We start from the raw sequence: 13,863 nt of genomic DNA, 5'->3' as shown, positions 1-13,863 counted from the left end.
ATGCCAAACACACTGACTAAAATAATATATATATATATATATATATTATATATATTATTTTTAAATATTTTTAAATGCCCACATAAGCACGTACATATAAACTACACTATAGTTTTTCTATAATATATTTAAAAATAAAATATAAAGATCTTCCTTAGTCAAAAAAGTTTCTTTGTTGTCCCTAGCAAACGACGCCAAAAACTTGACCCAACCCACAATTACACAATTATTTAAGTTTATAAATATGCCCAAAAGCTTGATCCAATTTATATTTAGTGGCTAGAGTGCAAAATTTAAATAGATGATAAAAATGGTTGACACACTATGGGTACTACGCAAGTATAAGTATCGTTTCAAGTAATATAGGATTTTCTTTAATATCCCCACTTTTTATTCCACTGAGATAGCTAAAACTATTGTAAACTTTTATTTAATCAAACCTAATTTTTAATTGTAGAAATCTTATATATGAAATGATCACAAGTTTTTTGTGTAATATCTAATCCTATAGAATTAAAGTTATGTTAAGTATGTTAAGCAAATGCAAAATGTAAATACAGGACAATAAAGTTACCACTACACTAAATTGACAATTTATGAAGAATTCAAATTTATACAAAACATCCTTGCCCTTGCAATGAGTTTATAATTAGTGTAGGAAGATAATTTTAAAACATAACTAAGGTGTTTTGCCAAATAGGAACAATTTTATTCTTTACCCTCTGTCAAGTGCTAATCCAGAGTTTAGTCCCTAAACCCATGGTTAGGCTAGGAAGATACTAGCGCTCACCCTAGAGTTCCTACTTTCCCTCACTTGAGGGCTAACATCTCGCTTTATTTTCCAAGTATCTGAGTTCCCACTTTCCCTCACTTGAGGGCTAACATCTCACTTTATTTTCCAAGTATCTAGACCAAATTGGGGATTTTAGTCTATCACTCTAAAATCTCCAATTCTACGTCCATCAAAACGTATTTCCTAATTTTTCTTATCTTGTATGGCTCCATGATTTGTGATTCGTGTTGAGATATCAGGGTTTTCTCTATTTTATGTTTTGTTTTATTAAAATTTTGATTTTTGATGTTCGCGGAGAAAGCTGAAAAGTTATTATCCTTATTTTTATAATTTATTTGCTTATTTAATTTTTATTATTTTGTTTTGAAAGTGAAATAACACATGAAAGAAAAAAAAAATATGAAAAGATATATGAAATATGAAATGACATGAGAAATAAATCTTAAAAAGAAACATTTATCATTGGATTAGACTTGGGCTAAAATTGAGCTAGGGTACACTAAGTTTTCAGCTTAAGTTTGCTTGGGTTGAATCTAGGTGTGGTATGATATAGTTGATTTTGGCCTAAGCTAGCTCTAAATTAGCTTGGATAAAACTTGGTTTGTTTTAAGTTGGCTCAAATTGGCTTGGGTTCACCTTGGTTAGCTTTGGTTTGATTTTGGTTTAAACCAGGTTAAGCTGGATTGATTTGAGTTCGCATAGCTCTGATTTGGGTTTTACCCAAGTTACGCTAGCTCGACCTGTGTTGGCTTAGGTTTTATTTGGGTTTCATCCGGGTTAAGTTGGGGATACCAGAGTAGGCTTGGGTTTATTTTTGGGTTTGACTAGCTGGGTTGACTAGAGTTTAGTTAGGTTTGATTTGCTTTTAGTTTAGCTTCAGGATTTAGCTTAGGATTTGGGTTAGCTATATTTGGGTCAAGTATGATTTGGGTTAGACTTGAGAAGGTTTAGGGTTTGGGTCAGGTATGATTAGGATTAGACCTCAGTTAGGATTAGGGTTTAGGCTAAGTGAATTTGGGTTAGGCTAGGATCGGATCAGCTTGAGTCAAATTCAAACCCAAGCCTAAACCAAGGCTATTAAGTTAACCTAGCCTAACTAAACCTTAAGTAAATAATTATTCAAAATAAAAAAGAGAGATAGAGGGGTTTCCAGAGAGGAGGACGAGGCTAAGCAGAGAGGAAGAGACTTACTGAAGACTTCTCCCTACTTCTTTTTTGGAGCAATGGAGTCCTCAGTCTAAGTATCTTTATTGTGTTGTGGGATGATGGCTGCATATTTATAGGTAGTGAAGGAGATGAGAAAGCCCTCAATAACCATTTGATTGGGTGGCACATCAATAGTAGAGATCAATCTGATGGTTAGTGAGCCACAAATTCTCATTAGTGAAATAGTGCATTAGTTCATGGCTTGATTTGTGGACGAAGTCCATGGATCAATGGTGAATCAACCAAGCATGGTCATTCCCAAACCTAGTGTGACCACACTAGGATACTTTCGAGCATGGTTACGCCTAGGCCTGGTGTGACAACATTTCGGTACTTTTGGGCTTTGTAAAGCCAATGCCTGTCCATGACCAAGCTAGACCAAAGATGGACATTTTTTAAATTTTGCCAAATCTGGCTACACAGGTCCAAGGAAAAATTTTTTTAGAAGCCCATGTGATTGAAAGTGAGGTCAACATTTTGTTAACTGTTTCATGCTTTATTTTAAGTTCAATATTGTGTTGAAAAAATATCATATATAAGCATCTCTTCTACTTGTCGTTCATACTCTAGTTTCAAAGTCAATTCACATTTATGCGCACAACTCCTCACATAACATGACATTGAACTAGATTTATTGATACTTATTATATGTGTCATCTGTCAGATGATGAAGCTTGAAGACAATTGATCATAGTTTATCTGACTTTACAGTTGAACCACACAGCATTGAGCTTTTCTTATATACAGATGGGTTCAAACCATATAATTACACCGCAACAACCTATTCATGTTGGCTACTGATTATTATGCCATATAATGTTTCATATGATATGCAAATAACTGCACCATTCTTATTTGAGTTAGATCATTCCAGGTCCGCATAGCCTAAATGGCAAAATTGACATCTATTTATAACCTCTAATATACGAGCTTTTGTTATTATGGGAAATAGGTTTGCTTATTTATGATATTGCTACAAAATATAATTTCTAGCTGAAGGCTACTCTTATGTGGACTATTATTGATTTGTTCTTTTTGCATGAATCTATCCAAGTCATTTATTTTAAAGCATGGAGGAAAAATATACTTGTTTGATTATCATTGAAGGTTTCTAGCATGCGTCCACCCATTCAAAAGGTAGAGATGCATTTTTAAAAATTAGAGTTTAAAATCAACTCCTTTTTTAATGATAATCAAGGTTGATTTATGATAGATGACTACTGATGTACCAAAAATCATTGAGAGATCAGATCTAGCATCAAGCTGACTTTCTAATTTCAGTGTTAGACATAATTAAGCAAAGTGGAGAAATTTTTGAGATTTTTGTACTAAAGGAATAATTTGATTTGACATAATCTCATTTTTATGAATATTAAGAAGAAATATTTTGATAAAATCTCCAATAAGGAGATGGATATTAACAATAAAACCAAAGATAATGTCAAAGATTAATTAGACTTGAAAGAGTATTATAAGTGGAGGGGGTTAGAACTTTAAGAGAGAAACACTGCTAATGTAATAAAGCCCAAATCAGCATACTGTCTCACATTAGATCAACAAAAGAATAATAATTGAATGGATGCATTCTCTAAAGTTTCCTAGTGGCTATGTGTCAAAACTTAGGTTGTTTTTTTTACTTGGAAACATAGAAGATATTCAACATGAAATGCCAAGATCGCCACATTCTATTTCTGTCTTTATTACAATTTCATTCAGTGTTTTGCATTGAAACTTAATCCACTAATCAAAATTAGTGCACTCATCAATGAATTGTGTGGAGAGACCCTGAAAGTTGATTTTTTCTAAAAGATTGATGTCAGTATTTATATAATATTATGAATTTTAGAGCAGAAGTTCCTTTTGGTTTCATTGAGTGGAGCAACTACCAGTACATCTATGGTATGGGATTATACTAGGGGGTTCAATGTAGTACAAATGGATGCATCTCTTTGAGAGGTATATATTCTCAATATCTCTGGATGTCTTACGTTTTATTTAAACTAATTTTCTTTCATATTTATTTAAAAATTCCTTCAAGAAAACACACACTTGGATAATAAGATGAGTTATTATGGCATACTTGAAGAAGTAATGCAATTGCAATATATGGGTTATATGGCGTGCAATGTATATATGTTCAACTGTTAATGTTTGATCCTATTTTTAATTAAGGAACACGAATAGTAAGGCTGTATGTTATTGTCGATGTCAACATAAACAGAAGACATGCAAAATTTGATACATTTTATTTTAGCAAGTCAAGCTAGTCAAGTTTATTGCTCTTGATACTTTAGAAGAGAAAGGGGTAAACATGATTGGGCCATCCTTATGAAGTATAAACCAAGGAAAAATATTGAGATAAAGACTATTCTTGAACCCGTTCACCAAAATCAAGGTATGTCTGAATTTTGTATTCAACTTGATTCCATCAAAGAGGTGTTTACCCCAGAGGATATCTCGGAGACTTATGAAGAGGATTTTCAAATATGGATGACAATGATATTCATACTTATAACAAAATTTTAATTTCATCATCGACTGACTCGCTCATTGAAACATACTAAATATGGCACGTATGTTCAAAAGATTACTTCCTTTTTTTGTTTTAGCTTTTGCGAATTTTACACATAGTTATGACATGTTTCATGTTTTAATTATACACGTTTCTTCTATTACTTTTATTACTTATATTATACTTCTATTTATTTTTTTTTATTTTTACATATAGTTACGATATATTTCTTATTTTAATTATGCATCTCCCTGCAGTTACTTGTGCTACTTATATTATACTTCTTATGCTTACTTTTGATGTTAATACAAATTTTATTAATGTAGTTTTTCAAGTACATGTGACATTAGCTGATACTGGTGGTTAGCCACTTTAGCGACTTCTTCCTTATGGTTCTATAGGGAGTATTTACAAGGAGAAGAGATGCTTGTGGCTCACTATGATACGCACAACACTAGTTTTGTGTTGAGTAGTAGCACCGTCACAACTATGACCCTTTTGGTACATTCAATTACTGCTCTGATCAGTCCTAAAACTCTTTTCGACCACCATCCCCTCCCGTTGCATCACCTTGCGGAACCACCACTCCCACTACAATATCTTTCGCACTAGCTCTCACTCAAGTACCAGCTCCCATACATGCACAAGCTTCCACTCACCCACAAGCTCCCTCCTCCAATGATCCGAGGTCGTAAGTTATTATAAAGGGAGACCCGTAAGTTAACTTTTAGATGAGAATAATTTCAATGCTCATCTCAATATTTTCCATAACTAATATTTCTATTTCAGGTTCTTTCCTCCTAGGCCACCCATCGCATGCATGACAGAGGTCATCAGGAGTAGATATGATACATCAAATCTCTTCTGGAAATAGATCCCAATTGCAACTTGGGACATGTGATTCTAGAAGTTTGAGATAAGATTATTTTTTATGAAATAGAATATTTATTTTAAATTATTTTGTCATACTGTCGAACATTTTTAAATTTATAACTTGTAGAGGTTTTTCTACTGGCTATCAAGTATTATTAGGAGGCCTATCATATATTTGAGGTTCGTGGTAGTCGCTAGATAAGTAATATGTTCACCACATCCCAAAATAAGGGGGAACAAGCCATCTTGGATGGGGAGGAGGTCTGGGCTCAATTGACTAGAGCGTGGCACTCTCCAAATTATTTGATGAATAAGCATAATAGGAGGATGAAGGGGGCTAGTTGCGCCAAACTCCACATTACAGATTTGGTCCTCCACATAGAGCACTACCAGAGGCTAGTAAGATCCTATAAATATTCAACAATTAAAGGTAAATGTAATTTTGTGGTACTTAACATTTTCTATTGTACACATATTCATGAGCTTGCTAGCTACCCATCGCTACCGAGCAACATTTTCGGGCACATCAGCACTCAGGAATGCAATAGTGGGTGGTTGAACTCTTTCGATGTGTCAGTGTAAGTAAAATTTAAATTTCTATATTTTTGTGACTATTAATGTTAAAAGTCACAGTTATTCATTTGTTTTAATTTTATAGAAGGAATAAAAGCTAATTTAAGAGAGAAGGAGGAAGTTGGAGAACAAGTTCGGACAACCGTTGATAGAAATGGTAGTCAGTCTACCACCGTGTAATCTAATTTTAAGATATGGAGGAAGCCAACAGGGAAGAAGAAGGTGGGGCCTACAAGATGGGCTTAAAGACCGTAGCACTTGAGGCTGAGCACACACGTGTTCCTGTGTGTGGCTTGTGGTAATTCCTATTGCAGCATGTAGAACTCCTAGGTGGAATGAAAAATCATTCAGATGCGTGAAAACCAACAAAGAGTTGACGTGACTCTAATACGACTGACGAAGAGTATTTTAGATCGTCATACAAAGTGGCTAATAATTTTGTGGCGGAGGAGGTGGAGGGGGAGAGAAGGCAGACTATTATGACCTTAATGATGTTCCCCGACCATAGGGGCTTGTGTAATTTTATTCTTGTGATGATGTGAACATTTATTTTGTGTTTAGATATAAATTTCATGTATTGAGTTTAATATTTATTAAATTATGTTAGTTTTCTTTGTCGGTACTTGTTAATGATATAGATTCTTAGTTTTGAAGATACTTTTTTGTGATATAGATTTGTTATGTGCAGGTTGTGATGTTTGTTTTATCTATATATTTTTTAAAATTGTTGAAGGTTTGCCTCAAAAGTTCCAACGATAATAACTACGATTTTCTTTGCCACTGTTCGATATATTCCTACACTAAATAACATCTCCCAAAGAAAAAGTTGAAGTAAATAAGGATGATAATTTGTGCTCGCCGCATTTTTACGTCAATTCTATTGTTATATGTAGTGTCAGGTAGACTGCATCGACACCGGAGGATACTAAGGATGGCACAAGCTGTTTGTATTAGACATATTCGACTCGAATTGTATTACCGACCACGGTTTAGTGTGAATCTCGATTCCGACACAAATCCGCGCAAATCAAATTTAGTGACAGATTATACCCATCTTAGCATTCGATTCGTGCGGCACTAATTTCTCTCATTCTTTCAGCGTGAAAGTAGTCGAGAGCTGATATTTAAGAAATAGAAATTCAGTGAGGCAGTGACAGTGGTGATCAGCAATATTCATCGTCAGGACGAACTCTAATTTTTCAAAGCTTCAAGTTTTTTCTCATTTCAAGGCTAGTTTCGAGCTTCCTTTCGTTTGAAGGGTAAGGACTACTAATTATTTATTATAGTAGTGTTTTGGTAGCATTTATCTAAACTTTAAAGTACTCCATCAAAGGACGTGTAATGATTTTATTGTTCACGTAGAAACTTTCATTTTGAATATAAGAATATATAATTTGAATATCATTCTGCTCTGCAATTAGTGCCAGCTTAGAGTTTATTACTATAATACGAGCATTTAGAATAAACTAGCCAATCAGATGACACCACATACTGTTCTTCGGTTCACTCCTCCTCGAAGTATTCAATTAAATTATATATCTGATAAAATCACAGAGAACATTCTGAATTTAATTTCAATTTTTTTTATTTCAATATTAACTTATGATTCTTGGGTACTTGTCTCATATGATCCATTAGATGTCTACTTGATGCGGTGGTTTTGTTTCATTTATTATGTTGTCCTGATGGATTTGTTTCATTGATGCGGTGGCTTTGTTTCAGATTTGGATATTATAAATCATTATTTATTTAGTAGTAATTCTTTTGGTGGCCTGTCTGATGTTTGCCATCAATCTGATAATATTTATGAGGTTGCTATGCGGAATGTTTGTCATAATCTTTTTATTATATGAAAAGATCGAGACGACTAGTTCTTCCATCAATTATCTTCATGCACATCAGAATACCCTCGTAGAAGGGTTTTTTCAATAGCTTAATACAAAAAATCTATCAATTAAAAAATAAAAACAAAACGAGGCAATACCCAAATCGCAACATTGCGTTGCATGAGTAATATGACTTGAGGTTAAAAATTCTGATGCTTAGTCCTGCAAAAGTGTATATAAAGAGATGGAAATTGAGGGTACACTATATTTGTAAAGAGAAGGCCAAGTTAAGCTATTGCTGTTGCACTGTTTGAAGCTACAATGGCAATGTTGTCCAAGGAAGGCAATGGCCGTGTCAAATTGGTGCTTAAGAAAATGAAGCCATATGCGGCCATGGTTTTCCTTCAGTTCAGTATTGCTGTAATGTACGTTATTTTAATGGCGACTCTTAAGGAAGGCATGAACCAGTCCGTAATGTTCGCGTATCGTAGCCTTGTTGCTACTACTTTCATTGCGCCATTTGCACTCTGGTTTGAGAGGTAAGAATTATAGAGAGAGTATAGGAAAATAAATGCTGGAGTTGCCTTCCTAGGAATTTTTAAATTTTAATATTTTAAAATCGTTGTTGAGATAATATTTTTTATATATTATGGTCAACTAGAATCGTAATTAGGAGTTTCGAAGCATATTCTGATCAATATGTAGTGTGTATAATAATACTTTTGCTGATTATTTTGTATGAATTTTTTCTTCCGCTTTATTCGACATCATGCTGAGCAATCTCGAACATCTGTTTCTCTAATTATTATACATTATGAATTTCTCTAATGATTATACATTATGATGGAATAATTGTACAATATATTTTATTTTAACGTTTTTCGTATTCTGGTGTAGGAATGGGAGACCTAAGATGACACTCATCATCTTCGTCAAGGTCGCAGCTCTAGGAATACTTCAGTTATGATCATTCCTCACTAATAAAACAACAATCATATTGCAAGGGTCATACAAATTTAACTAATGCGCTAATTCCCCTATTTTAATAGGCCTGTTCTGGATCAAAACTGCTACTTATTGGGAGCTAAGCTGACCTCAGCAGGCTTTGCTTCTGCTCTTGAAAACATTAATCCTGCCATTACTTTTGTCATATGCCTTCTTCTAAGGTAATTCTTGAATTGAAACTCCCAAAGTTACTTTATCTAAGTTTTTAACCTTGCTAAAGTTAACTTCACAATACAATTTTGTTAATAAATTAGGATGGAAAAATTAAACATTAGAAGGAAGCAGGGCCTCGTCAAGGTCATTGGCGCCATCTTGGGTGTAATTGGTGCAATTGTAATGATTTTGTACAAAGGACCTATTGTGGAATTTTTCTGGACAGAAGGAAGAGAGAACCATAGCGAGGTAGCTACGGCAAATGATGAAGCAGGGAACAGCACTAGATGGATTAAGGGCACATTGATAATTTTTATTAGTTGTCTCAGCTGGTCCTCCTTCATCATCCTCCAAGTAATTGCCAAATACCATCAATTGGTTGACAAATTAATAAGAATTATTTATATTTGCAATTAATTTATTGTATAATTTTAAATAAAATTATATCTGTTTTTCTAATGACAGGCAAACACATTGAAATCATACCCTGCACAACTAAGCCTCACAGCAATGGTTTGTTCATTTGGTGCGGTAATAAACGGTGTGATTGCTCTTGTGGTGACGCATGGAAGTTTTCGGCCATGGATTTTAGGGTGGGATTTGAGGCTTTTTGCTGTGATCTATTCGGTATGCAAATTTTTACATCGTAAATCTAAAGATGATAAGTAGAAGCTTGATAACTCATCAATTTGAATTACAGGGTTTGGTAGGCAATGCGTTTTGGTACTTCATGCTTGGGGTGGTGACGAAGGAAAAGGGTCCAGTTTTTGCAAGTGCCTTCAACCCTCTTACAATGATCATGACTAATGTCTTGAGCTCCACCTTCCTAGCAGAAAAGATTGTCCTTGGAACGTAAGCCCATGCTTCAATTTATCGAAATTGATCTCCTGCCCTGCCCCACCAGAACTAAAGGAAATTATTAATAGTGTGGTGGTGAGAGCTTGGCACATAGCCCCATGCTCAACAAGTTCAGGGTGGTGAAAAATTAATGTGTAGATGGTCAGTATATGCGAATAAGGTGTATTCGGAGTATACGTCCTAATCCACATGTGCAAATGATCACACATAATATTTTCTTTATAATATCTAATGAGCCTTGAAAATTATTTTTTTTATTTGACACAGGATTATAGGTGCAAGTATCTTGGTGGCTGGCATGTACTTCATTTTATGGGGCAAAAGCAAGGATTTTGCGGTTGGGTTGGAGCGTGTAAAAAGTATTGAGGAACCCAAACTACCTGTAAGTAAAATGAATAATGTCGAGGGTCAATCTAAATCATTGATACTTGAACCTACTTCGATCCATATTGAGGAAACAGAACAGGAAAGCTTTCCACAAAAAGATTAAGTTATGGTTTTAGAGCTTCAATAATCAAATGAGATGTCGGGTAACATCAAGTTGTGGTTTATGATCGTTAATTATCACCCAGCATTTATTTGGGTTGATATTTTGCTTAATTTGTGATATGATACCCATCATACTAATGAAGGTGAACATATTGTTATGTGCTGAGGTTTGTATCAGATAAAATGGTTAGAATGATTGGTGTAAAATTTTATCTTATTGTATGAACAAACAAAAATCAATCTTCCAATTGAAGTACACAGATTTTTTTTTTCTCTTAAGTTTTAGTTTTCTCTTTTACATTCAATGATCTAAAAAGTCGAGCAAGAAAATTATGCCAAATATACAAGCTTTAGCTAATTAAGTCGGAAAAACATTTATTCTTCAAGGGACAGGTGTAAGACTTTAACGTGTATAAATAGCCCTTAATATATCAAAATATGATTGAGTTATTGATAACACTACTTGCCATGCTATTTAAATCACAGTCATTTGGGAGTGCCAACTTTATAACTCTGATGATCAAAACTATAATTATTTATGTTTATATAAGTTGTGAAGGGACTATAATCATTTGGATGAGAAAATTTTTTGAGATTTATGGATTTATGCTTATAGGAGTTGTCAAGGGACCATATGCATACATACATATATATATAGATTAGTGGGACTTTTTTTTGTTGATGGGGGCCGCCATAGACCACAAAAGATTTCTATTTAAATAATTGGATTCGACATTTGAAGAATAATATATTATCTTGAAAGATAGAAATATTACCTTAGAATGAATCTGGTCATTCAAATGAGGAAATTTTTTTGGCACTTATGAATTTGTAGAACCGAAATCTTTCCTTACCTTATGGGTGTAAGCTAATTTTTTTTTATTATGAGGTCTAGTACCGCTGTGAGGGGGATCCCTCATAGTTAATAACATCTCAAGAATTACTCCTAGAAAAACACTCGAGTAAAGTTATGTTGTATATCTCTCTTGGTCATTAATGAATGTTTAAAGAATAATGGAGTTTAAAGATTTTGATAAAAGGGATAAGTTTGGGCATTGGTTAAATTCACTTGAAATTAAAAGATTTTAACCCTTAGGGTTGAGCCCAATATTTGTCAGTTAAAATGACAGTGCAAAGCGTAAATCAAAGGGTCAAGTTTGAGAAACAATTTGTATATGAGTTGGAACTTAAATTTGAATGAAATTACGGTAACGTTTGGATTCAAATGGATTTGATTAGATTTGGAATTTTAATTAGGAAGAGATAAATTGAGGTTGACTAGTAAGATTGAGATAAATTTGATAGAATTAGGTTATGTTTAGTTTGATTGGATTTGATTGAGTTTGATTAGATTAGTTTAAGTTTGCTAAGATTGGATTTATGATAATCTTGTTCTAAGGATATAAATGGGTAATAAATTCCAAGATGGAGGTAAAGCCCTAAAATAAATGTGTTTAAATAGGAGGTTGTAGGTAAACTTACCTAAATATGGGAGCAATGCATCCGACCAAGATGCCCAAGGCTATCCATCATCCTGGGTACATTGATAGCTTCAAACTACTAACTAGTAGAATAACAAAAGTTCTCCTTATCACCATAATAATGACTTAAGGCACTTCTTCTCTTTATAAAGTGGTTTGGAGTTTCTTCGTTCATAGAATGGACCACTTCTTTCAATTATACTTGATAGTCTTTATGGGTAGATAAATTTTATTATAGGTCCTAGTCATTAATTCTATATATTTGGTACTGAGTAAACTAACCGAGGGCTTACAAACTGGACTAATCTAGGGTTTGAGTGGTCCTAGGTTTCAATCACGTTCAAAATCCTAGGGTCATAGCTTGGACCTATCTTACGGTGTGATTATAAAAGTTAAATTTGATCAGTTTTAGGTTTTTAGGGGTTTAATAATTATTAGGTGACTTGTTTTATCCTAAAATTGTCCGTTATTGTAACAAATCAGGTTTTTCTAAGTGTTGTTTGGTTATTATCCATTCTAAGTGAATTTTTGGCCAACACGTGTATTAGAATTTGTTTTTCCATCATCAATTTTTATTTTGTCACTATCATTATGTTTTGTCCTCCTTTAGATTTTGATTGTGGTCGAGATAGTATATTGAGAACAAAAAATATGAAATGTTTTAATTTAAAGTTCATAATAAAAACTTATTTCTATTCCAATTACGAAAATAAAAATTTTCCTTTCATGCAAAATTTAGATTTTTTGAAAAATAGTTTTATCATTCAAAAATTACTTGGGATACAAATTTCTCTTTTAAATGAATTATTTAAATTAAGATAACCAAAGAATCATATACTCAAATAGTCTAAGGCTACGAAATCATACATTTCTGAAGATAAAAATACTCATTCAATTAGTCACTTATGATAGTGAATATATAATTCTTTCCCAGACTACATAAGCAAGAAAATACTTGACAAGCTTATATATTTTTACTTTTAATCCACAATGTTCAAGGGTTTTGAAAATATTTTTTTTTCAAAAGAAATTAATTGATCTTTCAATCTCTTAAAGAGAACATCTATTAAGAAAGATGTTCTTAAAGAAAATTTCCTTTAACAGAAATCCCAATGTTATAAAGAAAAATATATTTTTCAATTTATAATTGAGATTTACTTTAAAATAGTTTCTGTAAATTTTTCTTTAAAGGAACTCTTAAAACCTTTAGTTATGAAAATAGGCTTAGTATGAAAAATAAGCTATTTATTTTGAAAAGGTTTTTAAGGTTGACTTGCGCTCTTACATGGAAGTGGTCTCAGTCGGCGGAAAAGAAAGACATGTTGGGGATTGAACCAAAGGTCCCCAACACCTCTATTATCGTCTTGGGTCACTCAAGCTCTTAGCCCGACTGTCTCTATCATGGAGTACATTGAGTCTCTTGTGTTACACTTCCTAATTGGTGCCGAGGAAAGAAAGTCTGCTTTAAAACATTAAATGAAACATAAGAAAGGAATTCACTTTCAAGATTTAAAGAGACATATTGCCCACTATCTCCTTGAGATTTTCCTAATTTTATAAGAGATTAAAATTTTTGAGCTTATTTAACTAAAGTATAAAAAAATTTTCATGTAATTTAGAGTGCTTTTAAATATAATTGAAATGATTTTTATAAATAAGATTATTTATATTTAGACAATTTAATATTTTTTAGCACATTTAATTTACTGATATATATATATATATATACATATATGTATACATATATATATATGCATATATACATATATGTATATGTATACATATATATATAAATGCATATATGCATATATGTATATGTATACATATATATATGCATATATATATATATGTATATGCATACATATATATATATGCATATATATATATATATGTATATGCATACATACATACATATATATGCATACATATAAATATATACATATACACACATAAATACATAGATACATACATACATACATATACATATACATATAGATACATACATACATACATATATATACATACATACATACATACATATATATACATAGATACATACATACATATACATACATATATACATATATATGTATA

At 32.6% G+C, this 13,863-nt stretch overlaps 1 protein-coding gene across 1 annotated transcript in view; it reads left to right on the top strand.

Moving 5' to 3' along the window:
- Nucleotides 1-8,104: 8,104 nt before the first annotated feature.
- LOC110031152 (WAT1-related protein At4g08290-like) overlaps nucleotides 8,105-13,863 on the top strand; it is a 9,983-nt gene continuing 4,224 nt past the window's right edge. The window contains exons 1-7 of the mRNA XM_020734221.1: nucleotides 8,105-8,322; nucleotides 8,681-8,743; nucleotides 8,833-8,949; nucleotides 9,043-9,295; nucleotides 9,407-9,568; nucleotides 9,642-9,793; nucleotides 10,067-10,181. Coding sequence (XP_020589880.1) covers nucleotides 8,105-8,322; nucleotides 8,681-8,743; nucleotides 8,833-8,949; nucleotides 9,043-9,295; nucleotides 9,407-9,568; nucleotides 9,642-9,793; nucleotides 10,067-10,181 — 1,080 coding nt within the window. The remainder of the gene's footprint in view (nucleotides 8,323-8,680; nucleotides 8,744-8,832; nucleotides 8,950-9,042; nucleotides 9,296-9,406; nucleotides 9,569-9,641; nucleotides 9,794-10,066; nucleotides 10,182-13,863) is intronic.

This window comes from Phalaenopsis equestris, unplaced genomic scaffold, assembly GCF_001263595.1.
Source record: "Phalaenopsis equestris unplaced genomic scaffold, ASM126359v1 Scaffold000778, whole genome shotgun sequence".
NCBI lineage: Eukaryota > Viridiplantae > Streptophyta > Magnoliopsida > Asparagales > Orchidaceae > Phalaenopsis > Phalaenopsis equestris.
The sequence above is the reverse complement of the archived record's forward strand: the minus strand, read 5'-3'. Positions and strand labels throughout refer to the sequence as shown.